Source organism: Mytilus edulis, chromosome 2, assembly GCF_963676685.1.
Source record: "Mytilus edulis chromosome 2, xbMytEdul2.2, whole genome shotgun sequence".
NCBI lineage: Eukaryota > Metazoa > Mollusca > Bivalvia > Mytilida > Mytilidae > Mytilus > Mytilus edulis.
In genome coordinates, this window is record NC_092345.1 from 78,093,901 (window position 1) to 78,120,392 (window position 26,492).

Here is a 26,492-nt window from a genome sequence, read left to right on the forward strand (position 1 = left end):
AATATTAGAGCCCCTAATAAAAATTACAGTATTTTTATAATAAGTGTCACTATGCAATGGTTTGGGCTCCTGACGATGGACATGGCCATGATCAATTAATTAATTCTAATTGGTCTAAATAGATGTTCGAAACACCTTATGATCTATGGAGTTGGGGTGCTGGGATAGGCTTTGACAACGATTTATTGAAATAGCAGTATTTAGAGAGATCCTCATGCCACCCATCCTCTACTTTCAGAGGCATAATTAAAGGAGAAATGCTTCGCTTTAAGAGATGTACGAACGACCCAGTAGATTTGCAAACACAATATGCGTTATTTTCTGAGCGCCTTATTAAAAGGGGATATCCAAAAAATGAAATTAAAACTGTTATGCAGGAAGTGACTGCAAAACAAAGAATAGACACATTAATGGTAAAGCCCAAATCTGTATTACAGTCGCCTCCCTTGGTATTCTCCACAGTGTTTTCAAGACAGAAATCACACATTAGGAACAATATCTTAAAACACTGGGATAAATTAAAGGATGACGAAGAGGCAAAACTGTTATTTGATAAAAGACCTCTGTTTGCTTTCCATAGGCATAAAAACTTGAAAGACATAGTAACATCAGCAACTCTGAATAATTAATATGTTGCAGACTATGAAAATAGATTCTATACTTTGTTCGTTAAGTAGATAAAGAGTATAGAAAAATATTAGTCAGACAGATCATGAGGTGTCGAGCCCCTAATAAAAATTACAGTATTTTTATAATAAGTGTCACTATGCAATGGCTTGGGCTCCTGATGATGGACATGGCCATGATCAATTAATTAATTCTAATTGGTCTAAATAGATGTTCGAAACACCTTATGATCTATGGAGTTGGGGTGCTGGGATAGGCTTTGACAACGATTTATTGAAATATTAGAGCCCCTAATAAAAATTACAGTATTTTTATAATAAGTGTCACTATGCAATGGCTTGGGCTCCTGACGATGGACATGGCCATGATCAATTAATTAATTCTAATTGGTCTAAATAGATGTTCGAAACACCTTATGATCTATGGAGTTGGGGTGCTGGGATAGGCTTTGACAACGATTTATTGAAATATTATGGCCATGATCAATTAATTAATTCTAATTGGTCTAAATAGATGTTCGAAACACCTTATGATCTATGGAGTTGGGGTGCTGGGATAGGCTTTGACAACGATTTATTGCAATATTAGAGCTATTATCACGTTGTCAGCCTGAGAATTGTTTAGTTGACATCTTGTCGACTTTTATGATCTCCTCGTACCACAATAAAGTGGTAATTTGGTGCAATTTGAACAGTGCTGAAATTTCCTGCATTTGCATATTCACCGGAGGAAATATCTATCATCAGCAATGCTAAAAACAATTGGGTTTTACCCACGTCGGCTCAAATTACAATCTGACACTTCAAGGGCAGTCACACCAGTGATCTGATATGACTTTATATTTTATACAGTTTTATTAATAAACTTGAAGTACATAAATGCAACTAGCAATGGAAAGACTAAACATGCTAAGTCTTAACAAACAGAAAAATCCCTCTGAAGGACCAAATTTTGAAAAAGAAGATGCTAGCATGCAGGAATTTATTTCTTGCAGTGGAACTGTGATTAAGACAGAAGAAACTCCATCATTGGGAGAAATATCTTTTGACTTTAAAATGGATTGTGCGGATATTTCAAATGTAAATCCTGAAAAGGAAGGAATAGTCACGCAGTGTTTGGAGGAGTTGGAAAACAAACTCAGAAAGAAACACCAGGTAGCTACCTTAAAATACAGTCTTGGTAAGGTCGATTCGACACAACTTCCAAGTTATATCAGACTAACAGTTAATTTCACACCATCATTGGACCAAGGTTCTAATTCGTTTTTTAACGAAAATCTGGATACAATTAAAAGTGAACTCTGTGAACAATTTCTAAATAGACTTATTGAAATGTGCGAGGAGCACCACAAGAGCATGTTAACCAGCATATCCAACTTGCTTGAGGACACAGAGCGAATGATAGGTCGTGGAAGTGCAGAAGAAGGCGCTTGTCTAAAAAGGTTGACATTCCTAGTAAAGGAAACGAAAGAGATATGGAATGAACGATATCTGAGGGCTATTAGAAACATGTCGACATCTAGTACCGAGAAACCGGAAACTGAAGCAAATACTATATCTAAACTCCAGGATGAGTTACGAGAACTGAGAGGCTTCCTTGAACCATCCCATCGAGGACGAGGCGGACGTCGATTTAATCGTGGAAGGGGGAGGGGAGGAAGAAGATTTCCCTCCATTTAAGAATTAAACAGTATCGAACAATATTGAAATGACTATGTACATAACTCATAACTTTTATCGGAAAATATATGATTTAACTTAACTGTGTAACATCAGATAAGTCTTTGGAAGATGATAAAACATTTAACGTGTGCCTATACACTTAGTTAGTGATGTTTTTTGACAAACAGCTGTAAAGTGTGTGAATAAAAGTGTAATATCTTATCAGTTCTTGAGTTACGTTTATTTTATAGATAATTGATATAGCAGAACACAGAAGGTTAGTTTATCAATGAACACAATGCAATTATGATGATAAACAAATGTTTACAAATATATCTTTATTTAAAGTTGAGAAATAAAGCAATCAAAGATAATTTTTGATATTTTGTTCACGTTAAGTGGTCAGAATTAATACATTATAATTAAATGCAACGGTTATTATCGGCAAAAGTAATAGTTCATTGCCAATATGTTTCTTATTTCTGTCAAAATAGATATTAAATGTGAAAAATATCTTTACAGAAAGCTAAAAAGGTTGATTAATTATTTATTGAAATATTAAAGTTATAATACCTATATAATACAGGGAAATTAAATGTAAAACCCAATACGTCAGAGTTTAGTGAGTGGAATAAGTTGATAATAAAGTGCTGAGATTTGCAAAACAAAAATGCATGGTTTTTGAGTGTCTGATAAATTAAAAAGTCAAATTGTCAAAATACATCTGGTTTACGTGTCAGTTTATATAGCAATGAATGGTGATTGGTTGCAATGACTAGAGGGATGTTCTCCTCTTCCCCTTATTGAGTTTCCTAATGAGTAACTGATATCTGATTGGTTGGTGAGTTCATACAGGCTTAATAAAGAATCAATATTACATCAAGAAATGAATTGCACACTGCCTTCTGGCGATTTCCTCCGATCTGTAAGCATGGCTAACAGACACTTTAAGAGAGCGAAAAAACAAAAAAGGCTATCATGAAAAAGGCCTTCTATCAGAAAAATAGAAAGATTAAGATTCGCTCTCTCAAGAGGAAAAAATCAATTGAAAAAGCTCGTGAATATGTTAAAATATTCACCACTGAAAAAATAAAAGACGATGAGATTTTGTTACTCAGTAAAGGATTAAAATATATACCGTCTCCCTCGACGAAATTTGCAAAATCTAGTATTGCATCAGATTTCAATGAATTTGCAAGAAAACTAAGATGTAAATATCATTTTGACAAGGGTGATATTTTTAAACGTCATCCCTTTTTAACAAAATCCGGATATAAACCGGAACTTGCAAACAATGCCATTGAGACATATATATTCAAAACTAAGGTTGAGATAGATAATATAACAATTAATAAAGCACACGATAATCTCACTACGCTGGAAAGAAAGGCAATTTCTTCCCTCAAACGAAACGAAAAAATAGTTATTCGAAAAGCAGATAAAAATAAAACCACAGTGATCTGGGATAAAACAGAATATATAAATGAAGGTCTGAGGCAATTAAGTAGTGCTACTCACTTCATGGAAATTGCAAAATTAAACATAATAGAGACTAACCAGAAAATCAATACTATTATCTTTGAAATGCATAGAAAAGGGGTCATGGATGAAATCACCTTTAAATATCTTTCTGCTAAGAGAGATCTCAAACCAGGAAGGTTGTATCTTCTGCCTAAATTGCACAAACTTGATCCTGAACTAATAGAAAGCGTTCAACAGAATCCTACGCTGTATAAAAATGTCAGAATTCAAGGAAGGCCTATTGTTTCATTATCGGGTACTGTTTTAGAGAGAATAGGGCAGTATTTGGATAAATTCATGCTTCCAGCAGTATTAAAACAAGAAACACATTTAAGGGACTCATTAGAATTTATAAATATTATTGAGAAATTGCAGGTAAAACCTGACGCCTACTTAGTCAGTTTTGACATAAAAGAAATGTAGAACAATATGTCCCATGTAGAAATGATTGACGCAGTCAAACATGCTTGGCCTACGATAATTAAATGTAAACATACGATACTTTTGCCTCCGTTGCGATATATATTGGAACTTCTTAAGATAGTTCTTGAAAATAATGAATTTATGTTCAATGGTAAATTTTATAAAACTTCAACTGGAGTTCCAATGGGAAATAGTTTATCACCTGAAATTACGGATCTGAGAGTTTATGAAGTCTTAAATAGTATTTTAAGGACTTTTCAACATAAACAGAAAATATCAAGTCTCTACAGGTTTAGGGACGATGGCTTTTTTATTTACAATGAAGGTACAGATGATGAAATATCAAAATTCTTTGAACATGCTAACAGACAACATGCACTTCTAAAATTTACACACGAGAAATCACAAACTAAAATGCAGTTTTTAGATGTGCTGGTATTCAAAGGTCTAAGATTTAGAGAAACAGGAATCTTAGACCTCACGACATTCCGAAAAAAGACTGAAAATTATCAGTATTTAGAGAGATCTTCAGGCCACCCATCCTCTACTTTCAGAGGCATAATTAAAGGAGAAATGCTTCGCTTTAAGAGATGTACGAACGACCCAGTAGATTTGCAAACACAATATGCGTTATTTTCTGAGCGCCTTATCAAAAGGGGATATCCAAAAAATGAAATTAAAACTGTTATGCAGGAAGTGACTGCAAAACAAAGAATAGACACATTAATGGTAAAGCCCAAATCTGTATTACAGTCGCCTCCCTTGGTATTCCCCACAGTGTTTTCAAGACAGAAATCACACATTAGGAACAATATCTTAAAACACTGGGATAAATTAAAGGATGACGAAGAGGCAAAACTGTTATTTGATAAAAGACCTCTGTTTGCTTTCCGTAGGCATAAAAACTTGAAAGACATAGTAACATCAGCAACTCTGAATAATTAATATGTTGCAGACTATGAAAATAGATTCTATACTTTGTTCGTTAAGTAGATAAAGAGTATAGAAAAATATTAGTCAGACAGATCATGAGGTGTCGAGCCCCTAGTAAAAATTACAGTATTTTTATAATAAGTGTCACTATGCAATGGCTTGGGCTCCTGACGATGGACATGGCCATGATCAATTAATTAATTCTAATTGGTCTAAATAGATGTTCGAAACACCTTATGATCTATGGAGTTGGGGTGCTAGGATAGGCTTTGACAACGATTTATTGAAACAAAAAGATAATAGTCAAACCATACAATTAGAGCTAGTAGTACAGATTTAAGGAGAATAATTTTGATGTTCATAGTACGAAGAAGTGAAAATTAGTAGATATTCCAAACAATCAAAGCTGGTATATAGACAAGATCCATATTAATATAAAATAACAAAATAGCATTACAAATAGTATCAACAGGCCAAATTAACAAGAGAGTACGATTTGAGAGTACTCGCAGTTACTGACAGCTAGTTAGAAGCCAAAACAATTAATAATAAAAAATCATGACAAAATCGGTATTAGTGACAATGTAAACTATATTCCAAGATCTAATTACAATGTTAGAACGATAACCGTTACTTATAAGTTTGTTTAAAGGTTCGATGAGTTTACACGGATCACAAATTGATTTCTGCGCTATAAATACAATATACAGATAATTTTGAAAAACACGGACTGCAGGTAAAACGTCATGAAAATGAATACCTCACAAAAAGTTTACAGTACTGTTTATAAGCTGTATGTTATTAACGACAATTTTCCACGCCCCTGCATTGTAAATCGTTTACAACTCATAAATTGTAGTGTAAATATACCTATATCGATAAGTAACCTATAGGCACTAATCATTATTTTCAATTTCAGACATGTTTTATGTTCAATATTGGCGATTTCAAGTCTTAACTTTTAAAAAAATCCTAAATTTTACGGTAATATTGTATTTATAGCGCAGAAATCAATTTGTGATCCGTGTAAACTCATCGAACCTTTAAACAAACTTATAAGTAACGGTTATCGTTCTAATATTGTAATTAGATCTTGGAATATAGTTTACATTGGCACTAATACCGATTTTGTCATGATTTTTTATTATTAATTGTTTTGGCTTCTAACTAGCTGTCAGTAACTGCGAGTACTCTCAAATCGTACTCTCTTGTTAATTTGGCCTGTTGATACTATTTGTAATGCTATTTTGTTATTTTATATTAATATGGATCTTGTCTATATACCAGCTTTGATTGTTTGGAATATCTACTAATTTTCACTTCTTCGTACTATGAACATCAAAATTATTCTCCTTAAATCTGTACTACTAGCTCTAATTGTATGGTTTGACTATTATCTATTTTGAATTTATGGAACCATAAAACTAATTTTTGACTCTTCACATTGAATAATCAGCGAAACGGATTATGTAAAATGTGAAGAGTCAAAAATTATTTTTATGGTTCAATAAAATCAAAATAAATTATTGCCATTCATTATAAATAAATTTCTATCAAAAATTAGGCTCAAAGAACTCTTTATATTAACAATAACAACGTTCACACATGTTGGCGTATGAATACACAATGTCAGAGTGGGCGTGTCACCATCAAAATTGACAACATTGAAAATAAAACTAATAATTTTAACCAATCAGAAGACAGTAAAAACACCAAATTTATTTATTAGTTGATATTTACCCCATATGTATCAAGTGTTAAATTTGGTATTTATATTACAGAACTTTCTTGGTATTCCTTATTGGAAGATTTATATACACAGAAGTAATATACTTAAAACGACAAAGTTATTTTTCATTTACCTGTATATATTATGAAACCGTTTTTTTTTATTATTTTCTAAGGGTTGTTAAATATTTCGCGGTGGTGTCTTGCCATGGCTTTGTTTGGACTTGTTTGTTTGCTTTTTTGGCCTGAAATGTTTGTCCTTAATTTTATTAACTATGTATTAGCATTCAGGTATCGCAGATCAAATGTATTCGTTCATAGTGTGTTAATTAACGTTTTTTGATTGAATTAAGCCTTCCAATTGATATTTTATCGTCTGTTTTTCTATGTTGTGATGTTATACTATTGTTTCAGTAAAAGGAGAATGTATGGTACCATTAACACGTTTGATCCCGCTGCAAATGTTTGCACCTGTGACTGTCCTAAGTCAGGAATCTGATGTACAGTAGTTGTCATTTGTTTGTGTAATTGATACGTGTTTCTCGTTTCTCGTTTTTATATATAAATTAGACCGTCTGTTTTCCCGTTTGAATGGTTTTACACTAGTAATTATGGAGCCTTTTATATCTTGTTGTTCGGTGTGAGCCAATGCTCCGTGTTGAAGGCCGTACATTGACCTATAATGGTTTACTTTAATAAATTGTTACTTGGATGGAGAGTTGTCTCATTGGCAGTCATACCACATATTCCTATATCTATTAACATCTTGATACAACATGCTAGCTCCTCATAATCATTCATATACAATACGACTGGTTCCGTTATTGTTTGCTGATGATCCAAACATTATCGATTACACTTCTCTGCAAAATATATTATCCCAAAAATACTAATGGGTTCCATCGATGATTATGCTAATCAATAGGCTAAAAGCGACAATGGAGACATTAACATGTATTCGCGTTCAGAATTCGTTTAGGCTATGAGGTCTTTGATTCAAATTAGAATGAAACAAACTGAATGGCTCTATGAATATATATGCAACATCGATTGTCAAAGACTCAAATTATACTTCGCATCTGTTCTACCTACATGACAAATATAGTGTTGTCGCTGCAAATAAAGTCCACGTCTTTTTTTAAAATTACTTTACATAAAAGAGGGCCGAAAGATACCAGAGGGATAGTCAAACTCATAGATCGAAAACAAACTAACAACGCCATGGCTAAAAATGAAAAAAAAATGACAGACAATTAACAGTATACATGACACAACATAAAAAGACTAAAGACTAAGCAATACAAACCCAACCAAAAACTTGGGGAGATCTCAGGCGCTCCGGAAAGGTAAGCAGATCTTGCTCCACATGCATGTGGCACACGTCGTGTTGCTCATGTTATTAAAAATCTGGTAAATAGTCTAATTCGGTAGGTCACATTCATGAAAAGGGAAGGGGATTGTCGTTAGGACGTAAGGAACATATCCGATATCATCTGTGAAACGGTTATTCCATAACGGTCAACCAACTCGTGATGGCGTCCGTCAAATTAACGAAGGGATGATTTAAACTTCACCATTTGGAACTCTTGGTTTGATAGCTTCCTTGTGAGCAGCAACCATCTATTGAGGAAATCATGATAGGAAATACAAGTACGGGAATATCGTATCAATTTGGAGATATATACTCCGTATGCAGGCGCTGCTGGAGTGATACTACTTAATAATGGAAAGTTGACAATTGGAAAGCTGAAATCGTCCTTTTGTCGTAAATTTTAGTATTCAACCGACCCTCATTGTCAATTTATATAAACTCCGAGATAAGTGAATAAGGTATTGAATAGTCCCTTCAGCTTTGAGACCTATACCTCAACGATATTTAACAGGGTAGTAGTAGTCTTCTCTGTAAGTAGGCAATTAAAATGTTCAAGTACAGAGAAAGCTTTATTTTGATGTGGCATGTACAATCAGTAATAAAATAACATATTAAGATTATTTACCGAATATCTGATCATACCCTATACGAATCAGTCGAAATAATTGTACACAATTACGATATGGTTGAAAAAGCAAAAGAAGATATGAAAAACGAGCGAATGATGGCAATTATTTCATCAATCATCTCCATATTAGTTAGACATTACTGAGAATAAGATATTTCAGAGTTATACACACTGTGTGATACCAGGTGTAAACGCGTAAGCAAGGGTGATATGCATTCTTTTGTTGTGAATTGAATCATTGATACACATATAAAAAGATAATGTATGATTGCCAGTGACACAGATATCAAGCGGATTCAAATTGACGTAAACATTATCAACTAGTGATCCTCGTACGGTGTTTAAATCACATCATGCTATTATTTTCAAGCGGTACAAATCTATCAGAGTTGAGATATGCAGCAATATTTGGTCTTCTGTCAATCCGATCCCGAAATAACTTTAATAAAGGACAACAATCTGCACTCTTCCAAGCGTCGGGGTAACTTGCTTCCGTGGCCTTTAAAACCCAGAATAGTGTCAAATCGACATAGGTTAATTTGTCACCAAATAGAAATCTAAAATAATAAAGAATACGGGATAAATGTATCCAGGTATATTCCTATAAGAAAGATGTATGCAACACACATGATTAATTGAAATAGATAATGAAAAACAAAGATTTGTAAAATAGTTCACCTTTAATTTTTGATTATAAGTGAAAAACTTTGATTGAATGGAAACATCTAACTGTTACATATCCTTAACCATTTTGTCTACAAGCATAAATGGGTTATGTCATCTAGTGCCCCAATTAATTACAGATTGTCATTGGTCATTTCAACGAGATGACCAATGATAATCTGTGTATCGCTATTTTACCTGTGTCAGTGATGTTAATTTTTTTGACAACGGCACGTGCATCTTTAGTTCCAAACGATATTTTTTCATATCACTTTACTATGCTGAGAAAAGAAATTATCATGCAGTCAGTAAGATTAAATTTTAAATTTTTAAATAATACCTACCCTTTACCACCATTGTTGTACTTGAGTACAGATTCAAAGTAAGACAGATATTTTGGAATCCTTTCAGCAGCAAATCTTTCTATGTATGGTTTAGTTTCCTCTACTTGTGTGAAGTAAGACACGGTTGGATTAATTCCGTGAAAAGCCAAACGACCTGAATTAGATACCAAATATATAATAAATATTAAGAAGTATTGCTTTAAAAGAGGAGGCCTAATTATTCAATTTATAAAAATAAATTACAACGCGCAATGACTTATAATGTTGGTGAATAACAAGTTTCCACTAAGATTGTCACACATATCATCTCCATAAACCCCTTAGGAAAATTGGCAAATCAAGTTTTTATATTGGGAGCAAATACAAAAAGTCATATTAGATAATAAAATATCAAAGAAGTTAACAAAAAAAAACAATATTATGCGAGACAGTTCTGCGTGTTTCACATTTTTTTCAGTCAGTTTTTTCACCGTACTGTATACTCGGTCATAAGTTCACATACTTTGAGATCTAACAATTTCAAACCAGTAACTATAATCTCCACCTAAATTAATCTGATTACATTTCTAATTCTTACCCTGAGCCAAATAGTCATGAAGTTCTGTGTTAATCATGTCAGCACGCCATTTATCTTGCTCATTATCCGGAACCAGTCCATATTTTTCACCAAGGTACTTGCATATTACTGATGTCTGTCCTAACTGAAAATCGCCTAGAAGAATATTCAATGGAATACTGCCAAACGTTTTATCATTTAATTTTTAAAGACTATGCTATTATTTTGATATTTGTTTCATTACGTACTGTACTTAATAGCAGTTTGGTAAGTACTTAATAGCAGTTTAGCAAGAACTTAATAGCAGTTTAGCAAGAACTTAATAGCAGTTTGGCAAGAACTTAATAGCAGTTTGGCAAAAACTTAATAGCAGTTTGGCAAATACTTAATAGCAGTTTGGCAAGTACTTAATAGCAGTTTGGCAAATACTTAAAAGCTGTTTGGCAAGTACTTAATGGCAGTTTGGCAAATACTTAATAGCAGTTTGGCAAGTATTTAATAGCAGTTTGGCAAATACTTGATAGCAGTTTGGCAAGTACTTAATCGCAGTTTGGCAAGCAATTCACCTTTATAGTAATCCGCGATGATACCAATTAATATTTAACATTTATGTCATAAGATATGTTTCAAGATTCAATTTGTTTCCTCTCTAAATTGCATTGATTTGTAAACATCATAAAACTTCTTTGATCAAATTTGTCATGAATTGTTTTTGGTTATTTTTTGCGGCAACATATTATCTTCATGATTTATGGTCTTACTCTAAATGCTTTTGTGTCGTTCGTTAACGTATGTTTTACCTTTTCGGATGACAGGAGGGAATAGTACAGGAAATCCTGCCAGTTTATCTTTGGAGTAGAAGTATTTCATTATATCTTCTTTACTTTTTATCATATCTTTGTACGGTATACCAAGTTCTTCAAATATTAGTCGAATGTATGCAGATCTTCCGATGAGGAAATGATGGTAAAATAACTCCCATTCTTCAGTCTGTCCTGCCTCTTCCGTCATTCTACATGCAGTGAAATAATATTTAGCTGATGCATTTCATTTTTTAAATACATGGTTGTCAATTAAAGAGAACACAGGGAAAGGCTGTGGGTATTTTTAAAATAAAATACCATAACTCTATCATTGAAACAACGAACAGGTACATGGTCCTTTAATTGTTAAGAAAATTCGAATCAAATTTTCATTAGATAGCAGATTAGAAAATTTTCAGAGTTCGTTAAATATTTTTAAGATCAACTTGTAAAATCTTTCGCCAAGGCTTTGTCAGTTTGCATTTAAAGGGGCGTTAGAGCACTGTGTGTTCGACTTGTTTTGTGCATTTCATTGATAAAATAATTAAATTGACTGTCTTTTTATAGAAAATTGAGTGAAAGAAAATAAAAAAAAATAAGAAAATGAAGTAAGAAATACACCTTTGTTTTTAACATTTGTAGAAGCACAAAACGTTTTTAATTGTTATTCAAACACCCTTCCTGTGTTGTTATAACTCCCCAGAAAAGTAATTTTAGGCCTCTTCTACTTTATATCATAGTACCGATATATTAACACATAGGCTAAATATTTAAAAAAAATGAAATCTGAAGCGCGATGAAGTATCAAATATACTGTATTCCTGTCACGTAGTATTGTCATTTAAGGGGTATTTTTTTTAACATTGCTATTAAAGCGGGAAGGGGAGCATTTGGCTAGCCGCAAAATCAGGTTCAATCAACAAAATTTTGCCGAAAATGAGTACCTAGTTATCTGTTATCTATAGTATGTTTCTATGTATATTGTCGTTTGGTTTTGTTGTAGTTCAGTGTATCTGTAGTTCCGTTGTTCTCCTCTTACAGTTGATGTGATTTCTCGATTTTGAGTTTGTTACCCGGAATTATGTTTTGCTTAATCAAACTATGAATATTGAAAAGCGGTAAACTACTGTTGCTTTTATTTGTTCGTTTGTAAGACAATGCAGTCAAAAACGCACGAACCTAAAAAGGTGTACCCGCCTTTCTCTTTTTTATGAAATATTTGTTAGTTTTTTATGATTTCTTTCTCAAAAAAAGGATGTCCGGTATATTATCCGTCGGAATTTATGCTTATGCACCAAAAGATCCACATATATTTGAATTTACCATAATCGGCTGTTTTTTTAAATTAATTTTCTTTACTTTAAGAGTTGATAAATATCTCGAAACTCCATACTACTAGTATAATTTAATCAGGTAATCCCACATACAAAAACATATCATTTGACAAGGATGAGATTTTGGCGAATCATAAGTCCTTCATGGCTTCTATGAACATTGCATTGAACAACAAATCGGAGGACTTACCTTGTTTGTATTGGATACCTAAACTTCACAAAATTCCGTACAAACAACGGTACATTGCCGGCTCATCTGCTTGTTCTACTAAAGAATTGTCCATTAGATTGACTAAAATTCTGTCCGCAGTTAAAGAGGGTCTTCAGATATACTGTGAAACTGTTTACTCACGTAGTGGTATTAACCATATGTGGATTCTGAAAAACTCTAAAGAACTTCTGGATAATTTTAAATCTCGGTCTTTTTCTGAAATTAGTTCTATTAAAACTTTTGATTTTCAACCTTGTATACAACCATTCCCTATGTGAAATTGAAAACCCGTCTAAAAGAAATAATTCACAATGCTTTTCATCATAAAAATGGTAGCATACGCTATAAATTTATCACTTTGGGATACCATAAGGCATATTTTGTCAAAAAGGAACAAAAGGGTAAAACATACTACACAGAGGAACAAGTGATCAGTATGCTGGAGTTTCTTATTGACAACATATTTGTTGAATTTGGAGGTAGACTTTTTCAACAAATTGTCGGCATTCCTATGGGAACGAACTGTGCGCCTCTCCTTGCCGACCTCTTCTTATTTTCATATGAATCGGAGTTCCTTCAGACACTTGTCAAAATCAGGAAGATCAAGGAAGCCAGGTTATTTAATTTCACTTTCAGATATATTGATGATGTTCTTTCTCCATTAACAATCCGAACTTTTCTGATTGGATTCCATTAATATACCCACCAGAACTAGAAATTAAAGAGACCACAGACACGGCTTCCTCTGCCTCATTTTTAGACTTTTACCTCGAATTTGACATACACAGTCATCTCAGTACCAGAATCTATGACAAACGAGACGATTTTAATTTTGAAATTATCAATTTCCCCCACCTTAGTAGTAATATACCAACTTCACCTGCATATGGAATATACATTTCCCAACTTATTAGGTATTCAAGAGCTTGCAGCTCCTATTCAGACTTTGTAAAACGTCACCAGTGTCTGAGCAGAAAATTGATGAACCACGGGTATGTCAAAGAACGTCTCGTCCTTTTTCTAAAAAAGTTCATCGGAAGATACCCAGAACTTGTTGATAAATATTCCGTATCAACTTCACAAATAATACAAGATGGTCTTGAAGTATATTGATTTTGAGTACTGACGTTTGTTATCATCTTAATTACGTATTATAGTATTCTTTTATATGTCTTTTTTATATATTCATTAGAAGTGACTCTGTGGTTTCGTAAAACCACATACTTTGAACGGCAAAATTATTTCATTTATTGATATTACTTTTACTTAAGGATCTTGACATACTATGAATGACTAAACTATTTTATTCAATAAGACTACTTTTTCTGTTTAGTCTGTTTTTTATGATATACATTTGACGTGAAACTGTACTTATGTATCCCGTCATACTTTGAACCACACCATTATTTTATTTATTATTATTACTTTTACTGTTAAATCTGGTTTTTGTTATATCTACTTTACGTGAGTCTGCATTTATGTATGCCGTCATACGACAAAATTATTTTTATGTCTACCTGTGCGAATTTCAAACGCGCAATTTTCCACCAGTAATGAAAACCTTCTATCATTTATGGGTAGACTTTACATAGATAAATTCAGCCGTATTTGACGTGAAACTGTACTTATGTGTCCCGTCATACTTTGAACCACACCATTATTTTATTTATTATTTTTACTGTAAGTCTGTTTTTTGTTATATCTACTTTACGTGAGTCTGCATTTATGTATGCCGTCATACGACAAAATTATTTTTATGTCTACCTGTGCGAATTTCAAACGCGCAATTTTACACCAGTAATGAAAACCTTCTTTCATTTATGGGTAGACTTTACATAGATAAATTCAGCCGTATAAGAAAAGCAAAATGAGAATGTTAAATTTGATGTATGCCTTTTTGTGCTACTTTGTTACATTTGTTGTTTATGTAGTGATATTAAGATGATAAATCATTATATATTTTTTAAAAACTTTATGATGACAATCCTATGAATTAATTATGATATCTATTATTTAGTGATCATTATAACCAAATTCAGTATATAATATAATAAATTGTTTCCCTATGTTTTAAGGTGTAAATAGTTGCTCAAACTATACCCTTTGGGTAGTGTTCCACATTTAATGGAGGAATATACAAGAAACTGAACTGAACTGATAACACAATATTGAATGTTGTACCCCTATTTTTGACATTTTTACTCTTTGAGTATGTTTGTTTTGTTCATGCATCGTTGACAATGTAATGGAATTTGATGCGACTGTCATACAAGTGAGAGGTTCAGCTAGCTATAAAACCAGGTTCAATCCACCATTTTTTACATTAGAAAATGCCTGTACCAAGTCAGGAATATGACAGTTGTTATCCATTCGTTTGATGTGTTTGGACTTTTGATTTTGCCTTTTGATTTTTGATTTTCCTTTTTGAATTTTCCTCGGAGTTCAGTATTTTTGTGTTTTTACTTTTAACTATACAAACGAATATAAGATGCACAAAACGTTTATGTTCTACTTGATATCAGTCGGTTTGATGATGTTAGAGAAGAGACATTTATTATTCCACTAAACAAGGATATTTTACAGTTGACATGCTTTCTTTATATAGTTTAACAATAGTTCGCAATAGGAGTCCTTTGAGTGCTGAACCTGAGCTTAATGCGGTTTTTATGGAGTTCGCATGGGCACTATTTAGTCTTCTAAGTCATGTTTGTTACTGTGCTGTTAGGACATCGCATGGTCTGTTAAAATGAGTAAACCTGATACCATTTAGAAACCATACAATACCCTAACATAAAAAATGTGAAATTTATTAAAACAGCCTGATTAATGCAGAAAAACAATAAGTAAATAACATAGATTAAATGAGTTGTTAGAGATTAACTCCATCCGTAACACGGTACGACATTGAAGTTACAGCACACACTATCAATAAAGCTTATATTATTTTGCATTTGAAAGCGTTTTGATTGAGTAAAAATCGCTATGTTACCACCTAAATGTGAACAGAAGTATAAATTCAGTCGATTTGTTGATTCTGTACTGATTTTTATAGTTTTTTCTACACTTGTGAACGGAATAAAGTCTGAAACGATCATTTCTATCCGAACAATTCATAATAGTCTCTACAATAGATTATTGAGTATTTTTGAGTTTTTAGTCAATTTTTAGATATATGCAGAATGTGGTAAATACCGTACAGTTAAGACTTTTTGCTTGCAGTCAATTCAAATACGTTCAATCTATTTTCAGACTGTTCAGTAGTTGTTATTATACCTATACCGATTTACATCATACTGAATTATCGGAAAAGTTTTGCTGATACTGCAGACTATAGGGGATAGATAATAATTGTTAGTCATTATTTTAAAACATATTATAAGCATTGTGTTAGACAACAACAAAAAGTCATTTACATAGAGTATGGACAATATATCATTTTATAACATGTTATTCTAGACAAAAATTAAGAATTATTTGCGACAGATCATGATTATAAGACATTATCTTAAACCCCAAAAAAAATTCATTAACACAGAAAATGGGCTAAAGAAAATAGTGTAAACTTGATAATTTCAACATGAACGCATAAGCAAAGAAAATGATTTGATTTAAAATTAGTATACACTAACTTAAAATCTATGTTAACAATAATCTTGCAAGTGTCAGATAACTAAAAAAAAAACAGTATATTACTTCCATAATATTATCAAGAAAATGCATCCGAATGAATACTAATGATAAATATAACAACAAGCACAATCACATTACTCTTGTATCTTTGTTAAAAAATATCTATTTTTCTTGGAAAAAAGCAGCTTAATGTGTTATTTTTTTTAATTTTATTATTGTATGGGTATGCTATTTTATCGTCTTATTGTACTATATATTACTGACTACATTTTACTTTTAAATCCGTAGGAAGATAAGTCATGACTGATGAGGTCATCCTCTTTAGATAAAAATTAGTATTTGATTTATTTATTTATAGATCTGAGACTTTTCAGCGTTCCTGATAATAGTAATCATCAAAATCTTTTTTTTAGCTACTGCGTAACATTATAAGCAAACAAAGGCATAATTTGTGTAAATTCAAATTTAATTCTTAATCTGTTTAATCAATTACATCAGCGCACTATATATATCAAACCTACAAGACCAAATTTTTCAAATTTTAATGTTTTTGGTATCATTTCGATGATAGGAAAACGTAAAACGAATGACGGTCAACTTACTTGGAAATATGATATATCTAGAGATTAAGCGCTCATAACCGTTCACAATCGAGATATGTATATAAAAATTAACTTATATAAGATCGCCAGAAATGTTTTTTGGGGGGTAAAATATGTATGCAAAACAAAATTGAAGAGAACCAGTATATCCACGACATTCACTTTTTTTTGAAAGAGAAACAAATCTTAATGAAATTAATTGTTAATATTATCAACAATTATCATCGTTAAAAATACCAAAGATATATTCTTATATGCCTGTAATGTCTACCTTTATAATGCTGTATAACAAACATATTAAATACAAATACCTTTGTATATAACCTTTTGATACATGTATTATAGAAATGAATCATTTAATTTATACAATGCACTTTATTTTGAGCTTTTATCGTTTGTTATAATTAATCATAAATGAGTTTCTGCTAATAAATATTCCCTAGTGTCTTGTCCGAGCGTGTGTCGTTCAGCTATATAGGCCAAATCTTCAATAATATGTAATAAAGGGATATGGTACTTGTGAGCCCATGTAATGCAAATAAAAACTTTGTTTTTTCTTCTTCTATAGGATAGAGCTATTTAGTTAAAATATTCATATGTTCTAAATTGTGACATATTAGATAATGTAAATTTAATCACAGTAACAAAAAAATATGAAACTGCAAAATGATTAATATTGGTTTAATCCGAGCTTTGTAGTACAACAAATGTTTATATCTATACAAAAAATCAAATAATCGTATACGTTTTACATTAAAATTACACATTAAAATCCGCATAAGGGTACATAAGACGATTTATTAAAACTTACCTTACTTCCTGTGTGTGTAACATGCAAATACAAGAAAGAAGAGAGATAACTCTGGTTGAATATAAACTAACACATAGTGTCAGTTGATCTACCGTAAGGTAAAGGAAGTATTAGACACGAAAATAGACTTGTGGTTACAGCATATCATTAATTCACTCTTGTTATGTATTACAACCATGTTGACACTTTGCTTATACATTTTTTTGATTTAATATAATAACAAAAAACAAAAGAATTCTGTATTAAATCATTTGTTAAAAACTAGACACTAGAAGTACAAAGCCATAAAAATTCAACAACTATTGTTTACCGTCAAGCATATAACTATTAATAATTCTTATTATTGCAGAACGCATAGGAAACAACTACTTTCGGTTGCAGGCACAGTTGAAGTCAAAAATCGGGAAATTTCTTGTTTTTGGTCTATATGATATTCTTTACACTGCTCTACCAACTTTTGTTTCACTCTGACATAAGAACTGTCGTTGTTTATGTGTTCAATGGGGTCCACTCTACATACAGACTACAAACGGATACACCTAGCAGCATCCCTCGGTCTTCCAGGTCAAAAAATAGAACAAACAAATCGTCAAAATCGACGCTTTTTGCACCTTTGGGGTAAATTCCATACCCTAACCACTCCCGCCTCGATACCCCCTATATTAGCTTTAACGAAATCAATATGTATCCGCAGCAGGGTACAGCTCATGTGCATGTAACTTGCATATTTTTGCAAATAAACAAAAATTAGATAGTTTCTGAAAAAAAATTAGCATAGTAAAAAAATAACAAAAATACTGAACTCCAAGGAAAATTCAAAACGGAAAGAACTTAGTCAAATGGTTAAATCAAATGAAAAGGTTTCGAACAAGGTTCTTTATTGCCGACATATTACATGTGTCATCTACACAGGACTGATATTGACTTAAGTTTATCAAAGTTCACTTCTGTAATTGTTTTATTCACCATACAACACATCGAACAAACGTTATATATTACGAATGTCAAAATAAACCACAGGTATAATTTTTTAATTACACATTTGTCTTGTGTGTAATGATATAATGTTCTCCTATTTATTGTTCATCCTTATTTCATTTTCGTCCATGTATACGATTACAGACACTCAGTAGTTTCTGTTCATAACGGTTCATTTTGCTTTATTTATATGATTATAAGTACTCTGTAGTTTGCTGTTAATAATCATCCAGTACCATAATAACATAGGCCATAAATTTAAAAACGTTCAGACCAATTCAATATAAATACAGTTCATTTACTTTAACTGTTTAGTCTATGTTTGGTGATATGCATTTGAAGTGGCCCGGTACTTATACATTCCATCATTACGTATGTTATTGTGCTATGGTAAAAACATTGATATGTTTGTATTTATTTTTTCCTATCTTACTTTGTCTATAATCCTTTTTTTTTTTTTTTTTGGTTGACATAATTGTTTGTTTTTATAGTGATTGCGATTAAAACATAATGTTTACTGCTGCATCCCTATATTCTTTTTTGCCTGTTGCGTCTGTTTGTTTTGTTCACACATCGTTGTCAATATAAAGGAATATTATGCGACTACCTCACACGTGGGAAGTTAAACTAGCTGTGAAACAAGGTTTAATCCACCGTTTTTTACAAAGGAAAGTGCCAATGCCGGTATGATAGTTGTCTCCATTCGTTTGATGTGTTTGAACTTTTGATTGTGCCATTTGATAATGGACTTTCCGTTTTTCATTTTCCTCGGAGTTCAGTATGTTTGTTACTTTATTATTTACAAGGTTGTTCATCTGATGGTAAGCTCTATCAGCAATATTTTGATGGTTTAACAATATAGTCCTACTACTATTTTTTTTTTGATGTACCTATCCCTGGGCACCTGTTTCTCAATTCATTCGCTGTATTGGTCTTTAGTTGACGTTGTTCTTGATCAATGATGCAGAGGAAAACAGTCTGAAATTAATCACATTTGTCCTAACTATTGGAGTTGACACCATTTGAAAACTTTTATCGTGGCATTAAAACCAGAACGGTCACTCCTGTATTTGGTTAACCAAGATTATTTCTTTTTTAAATTATTTCTAGTTAATTGCTATTTAAAAAATATGACTAAGATCGTACCTCACCCAACTGATACACTTATCCCAATTTGGAAAAACTATATCACTTTCAATTCCCATAAGCCTTTCAAATACAGAATGTAAGTATTCATAGGGTTTGTTTAATCGTCTTTAGGTCCATTCGTAGTATTATAAACAATCTCTTTAATGATGAGTTGACTGATTAAAACAAAACAAAAAAAGTGTCATAAAATATAAATCAAAAGCAATAGACCACTTTCGAGTTTGTCTGTCAGCGGGGAAAAATCGTCAATTATGCGCGCCTTTATGATGTCATTTACCAGAAAGAGGGGATCGCCTGTACTATTACCGTTCACCAAGCGTCTTAGTTATCGTAATTATCCAGGATAAACTAGAAATAATGTTTGTTCTGTAGGTACATATTCACAATTCCTTAATGACAGCAGTGCTGATTGTCAATTATGATAATTCAATTTGCCGAATAATTCGTGCAATATAACATCCTAGATTTCCAACCACTTGCTCAACATTTGAACAGAAGTGACGACTCCCCTTAACGCACGAATGATGTTCACTAAAACCAAAGTTTTATGACGGAAATGCATCGAACTCGAAATTTGTCTATAGCATGAATTTATTTTTACACGACTAAGGTCTATATTTATGTATAAATTTATAACAAAAGTGAGAATTTAAATAGTTTATCTAACCATACACATACTCAACAACTATAATAAAAATTACCTAAAACTACGTGTCACTTAAGTTTGTGACACGTTTTTTTCCCGTTAACTTGTTTAAATTTTTTCGATTTGTTTTTACTTAATCTTAGTAAAGAATCTTAATGTTCATATAAGTCCAGATTAAGTAACCCTTCGTTTACTAGTTTTTGCAAGATGTATTGAAAACATATCAAAGGGTTTATCACTCTCAATCAAATTTATGTTTTATTCCTTTTCCTCTTTTCCATGAGGTCAACACCATGCTTTAAAGGAGTAACTAAATATACCAGAGGGACATTCAAGCATATAATTCGAAAAATAAAATGACAACGCCATAATTAGAAAAGAAACATAGAAAAAAACAGCTTCTTGTTTTGGTCTGTTTATATTTTAGAAATGTCGTTGTCAGTTTATTTTTGACTTATGGTTTTGAATATCCCACTTGTATCTTTCGCCTCTCTTTTATATACCATCGTGTATATTACATATATCTGTCCAGATTACATTTATCATTATATCAATAATTTCTGACTATAAATGCCTGAAAAGTGAAACTCGTAGTTGAAAACTTTGACTATATAAAACAAGAACAACACACATATCAATGTTTTTTACACTATTGACGATTATATGTTGATGCTTGTTTTCTGTCTAGAATCGTTTTATGAGTAATACCCTCATTGCTTTTCCCCTATAACCTTTCTGAAATTGGCATTTTTAAAATCATCCCTTGTTTTTCGTCAACTGTAATCGTAATTCTAAGTGTAATCTTAGGTATAGACCTAGTTTCCGCAAATGTCTAGTAAGAACATTGCATGAGTGTTGATCAGTTATTATCAGGACTCTTGTCTATAAAGAACAGAGTATGAGAGTTGATGAATTTTATTATCAAAACTCTTCACTATCAAGAACCAGTGTGAGTATTTGTGTTTGTTTTTGGTCTAGATTAATAAAATAGTACATGTGTTGATGGGTATTTATTTTCTTCGAACATGGGGTGTGTATTGGTGTCTATACTCGTAACGTTTTATTTTATGGGATGTGTGTTTGTAATAGTTTATTGTATAGAATTGTATAGATTTTAACCATGGTGTGGATGATGGTTGCTTGTGTATTGTCTAATATTGGGATGATTTAAAACATGGTTTGTGTATTATTTCTCGTTTTTCTTAATGTAGTTTTTGTCTAGACATGTTTCAATTGAGTACATATATGAGTGTGGATGTTTGTTTATTGTCTAAACTCTTGTCAATTAAGAACATGGTATTTATATTAATGATTGTTTATTATTTAGACTCGTAACGATTTGAGATTGGGTATGCATATTTGTATTTGTTTATTGTCCAGATTCGTGACGATTTAAAACATTGTATGTGTATTTGTGCTTGTTTATTGTTTAGAATAGTGACGATATTGGAAATGGTATGTGTGTTGATGCTTGTTTATTGTCTTAAACAATGACGATTTTGGAAAAGGGTGTGCATGCTGGTGCTTGGTCATTATTTGCTTGACTGATTTTATCGAGTTGAGATCTTAGGTAATCATTTTAATCATTTTAATCATTTAAAAGATCTTTAATAATAAAAAAAAAAGTCAAATACAATTTACATATAAACGTCTCTTTTCAGTATCTTTTTCACTATTTTATTTTCTGTTAACTGAAAATCGAAATTCGGCTAAAGTATTTCAATCAGAAATTGTTATTGAATGAAAAACTCTTCCCACTCTCGTTATTGAAATTTTTAGTCATATTACGTATAACAATCGTGTTAAAGACATTCTACATCCCAGTATTATGATACATTATGATTGTCATTCTTTCGATATTCCGTGACCTAATATTACAATTAGATCTATAACAATCCCTTCTTGAGCAATCATAGTAATCTCTTGAGCAAAATGGTTGTTTTGTACAGTCTCAAATTACCCATTCAGCAGTTTACTGGAAAGAAACATTTGCAATTCCAGTTTCTCATTACGATGAAATATTTTACACAACATTGTCCATCTAGAAACTTGCACAAACGAAAAGCCAATCGTAGACAATACTCAAACAGTTAGATACATAATAGAACTGCATACAATAATGGAAGCGGAAGTAGTATGGAGCCAGCATTCACAACAGTGATAACATTAACAGTTTCTACAATGCTTATTAGTCTCTCCGACATAAGAGGTCTATCGTGATGCTTTTCCATTAGACCGGCTAAAAAAAAATATATATAAATCATTTTGAATAACTATGTCATAATAATAGCGATTACATAGTGTGACGAAAAGACATTAATCAGTGTGCTGGTCTTTGAAGTCGATGTTCTTAATAAAATCTGTAGATAGGAAATAATTGCGATATTTTTTATTGTAAATAACGTAAAGGAAATGTCTGTATACATATAGCAACAATGTTGATGATGTGGGACATTTGTTGATTGCTTAACGAATATACTGATATGAGACTTTTGTGTGACTACTTTTAGAATGGATTGTTGTCAGACATTTGTGTGACTCCTTTAGAATGGATTGCTGTCAGACATTTGTGTGACTGCTTTTAGAATGGATTGCTGTCAGAAATGTGTGTGACTACTTTTAGAATGAATTACTATTAGAAATTTGTTTGACTACTTTAAGAATGAATTGCTGTTAGACATTTGTGTAGCTACTTTTAGAATGGATTTGCCGTCAGACATTTGAATGATTACTTTAAGAATGAATTACTGTACGACATTTGTGTGACTACTTTTAGAATGGATTGCTGTCAGACATTTGTGTGACTACATTTAGAATGGATTGCTATTAGAAATTTGTGTGACTACTTTTAGAATGAATTGTTGTCAGAAATTTGTGTGACTACTTTAAGAATGAATTGCTGTTAGACATGTGTGTAGCTACTTTTGGAATGTATTTGCTGTCAGAAATTTGAATGACTACTTTAGAATGAATTACTGTATGACATTTGTGTGACTACTGTTAGAATGGATTTGCTGTCAGACATTTGTGTAACTAATTTTAGAATGAATTACTGTTAGACATTTGTTGGACTACTTTTAGAATGGACTGCTGTCAGACATTTGTGTGACTACTTTTAGAATAGATTGCTGTCAAAAATTTGTGTGACTACTTTTAGAATGAATTACTGTACGACATTTGTGCGACTACTTTTAGAATGGATTGCTGTCAGACATTTGTGTGACTCCTTTTAGAATAGATTTCTGTCAGAAATTTGTGTAATTACTTTTAGAATGAATTACTGTACGACATTTGTGCGACTACTTTTAGAATGGATTGCTGTCAGACATTTGTGTGACTCCTTTTAGAATAGATTGCTGTCAGAAATTTGTGTAACTACTTTTAGAATGAATTACTGTACAAAATTTGTGTGACTACTTTGGGATGAATTTGCTGTCAGACATATGTGTGACTACTTTTAGAACGAATTACTGTTAGACATTTATGTGACTACTTTTAGAATGGATTTGCTGTCAGACATTTGTGTGACTACTTTTAGAATGAATTACTGTACAACATTTGTGTGACTACTTCAGGATGAATTTGCTGTCAGACATATGTGTGACTACTTTTAGAATGAATTACTGTTAGACATTTGTGTAACTACTTTTAAAATGGATTGCTTTCAGACATTTGTGTGATTTCTCACCGACTAGATTTCTACCAGACATTTGTATGACTGCTCAAAGAATCGATCTCTGTGTGATATTTGTGTGACTGCTCATAAAAAGGATTGTACTGAGACATGCGTGTGACTGTTCATAGAAAGGATTGCTCTGAGATACTTTTGGGACTGCTAATAGAATGGATTGCTGTTAAATACTTGTGAGACTGTTCGTTCAAAGAATTGCTGTGAGACATTAGTGGGATTGCTCATAGAAAGGAATGCTCTGAGACTTTAGTGTGACTGCTCATATAAAGGATTGCACTGAGACATGCGTGGGACTGTTCATAGAAAGGATTGCTCTGAGATACTTTTGTGACTGCTAATAGAATGGATTGCTGTTAAATACTGATGAGACTTTTCGTTAAAGAATTGCTGTGAGACATTAGTGGGACTGCTCATAGAAAGGATTGCTCAGAGACATTTGTGTGACTGCTCATAGAAAGGATTGCTCTGAGACATTAGTGTGACTGCTCATAGAAAGGATTGCTCAGAGACATTTGTGTGACTGCTCATAGAAAGGATTGCTCAAAGACATTTGTGTGACTGCTCATAGAAAGGATTGCTCAGAGACAAATGTGTGACTGCTCATAGAAAATATTATTCTGAGACATTTGTGTAACTGCTCATATAATGGATTGCACTGATACATTTATGTGACTATTCATTGAAAGAATTGCTGAGACATAATTGTGACTGCTCTTAGAATGGATTGCTGTTAAACACTTGTGTGACTGTTCGTACAAAGAATTGCACTGAGACATTTATGTGACTGCTCATCAAATAGATTGCTGTGAGGCATTTGTGTTTATGCTAATAGAATAGATTGCTTTTAAGTTATACATTCGTATATAAGTCTCGCACTAAGAAAACTTTTAAAATCGATCGAAATTATGGCTACGATACATGTGTGTTCGGTCCTTTTTAGAACAAAATCATTGGCATACATCGAGTGTATCATCAGCCCAGTAGTCAGCACTACTGTGTTGACATGCATTATCATTGATATTGTCATAATCGTAAATTAATTGTTTAAAAAAATTAAATTTTCAAAATAATAAAACTTTTCCACGTCAGAAACTTATTACGTACGTTTTATTTGGCAAAACTTTTAGGAATTTGAATCCTTAGTGCTCTTCAACTTCATACTGTTGTTATATTCGATCGTCACTGATGAGTCTTTTGTACACAAAGGCGCTTGTGGCGCACAAAACTTCAATCCTGGTATTTGTAACGAGTTTATTTCCTTAGATTTGATAACTATGTTCGAATTTTCTCGAAAACACTTACCGGAAACATTTCCACGTGCATAAAACTGTACCCATTCGTTCGTAAGATCAACACCACTGTCTCTTCTCTTAACAGGAACAATAAAGCGACAATATATATATCCATTTTTACTTTCGGAATGTTTCAGTGCAAAGTTTTGTTTCTCCTGGGGTCGAACATGTGGATGAGGATCTTCAAATGAAGTAGCTCGTATAGGCATGGTTCTTGTGTACTGGTAGATACATCCAAAAATAGCATCACCACCCTATAATGTATTTTAGTATGAAAAGAAGTGTTACAAGTTTAAATAAAAATTGTTTCATAACAATAACAAAGTAAATATTGTGTATGTGTGTTTTTAGTAGTTAATTTTTCTTTTGATTAACAACAAAATAGCCAAATTGTGTTTAAGTAAGTAAAAAAGGAGGAACACAAAGGAGTAAGGACCGATTTTGGCCTCAAATTTCAGGTTCATCTGACGAAAGATTTTGACCACTTTTTAAACACTTAAGTGTCTATTTCATTTGAATCAGTTAGTTTATGTGAAAGATTTTAACTGATTTAGTCATTTAAAACGACCCGATTCAAGCTCAAATATGAAAAAATCTACCAAGTATGCCAAAAAATGTCACTTTTCAAATGGTTTTTGTCAAAAATGAAAGTGGCCGCATCCGTGTTCATCCTCAATCTTTATATATGTAATGTATTATCATAAAATACAACTTACATTTTAATATTAAGGATGAACACGAAAACCGTCTGAAATTTAACTAAAATGCTAGAATTGTGATGATTTTAGTAATTTAGCATGACTTAATGGTGCTAGTACCCGATATATGTGCATTGTATTGTCAAAAACAGCCCATATTTATGTAGCAGAAGCATTCTACTGTACAATAA

The 26,492-nt window shown here is 32.2% G+C and overlaps 2 protein-coding genes across 3 annotated transcripts in view; both read right to left on the minus strand.

The window, feature by feature from the left end:
* Positions 1-8,821: 8,821 nt before the first annotated feature.
* Positions 8,822-17,945, minus strand: LOC139513020 (glutathione S-transferase-like). Of its 2 annotated transcripts, none has more exons than XM_071301083.1 (5): positions 17,848-17,945; positions 11,257-11,468; positions 10,478-10,612; positions 9,901-10,054; positions 8,822-9,450 (listed from the first exon to the last, which is right to left on the minus strand). In XM_071301083.1, the coding sequence occupies exons 1-5, from the start codon at positions 17,868-17,870 to the stop codon at positions 9,240-9,242; spliced, it is 735 nt and encodes a 244-aa protein (XP_071157184.1). In that variant the 5' UTR covers positions 17,871-17,945; the 3' UTR covers positions 8,822-9,239. The 2 variants fall into 2 exon arrangements, with proteins under 2 accessions (XP_071157184.1, XP_071157185.1); XM_071301084.1 differs by lacking the exon at positions 17,848-17,945 and adding an exon at positions 12,784-12,978.
* A 4,340-nt stretch (positions 17,946-22,285) lies between these two features.
* Positions 22,286-26,492, minus strand: part of LOC139513046 (ferric-chelate reductase 1-like) — a 51,382-nt gene continuing 47,175 nt past the window's right edge. Inside the window, exons 7-8 of the mRNA XM_071301155.1 lie at positions 25,614-25,857; positions 22,286-22,859 (exon numbers count right to left, since the gene is read on the minus strand). Of these exons, the coding sequence (XP_071157256.1) occupies positions 22,711-22,859; positions 25,614-25,857 (393 nt within the window). The 3' untranslated portion in view covers positions 22,286-22,710. The remainder of the gene's footprint in view (positions 22,860-25,613; positions 25,858-26,492) is intronic.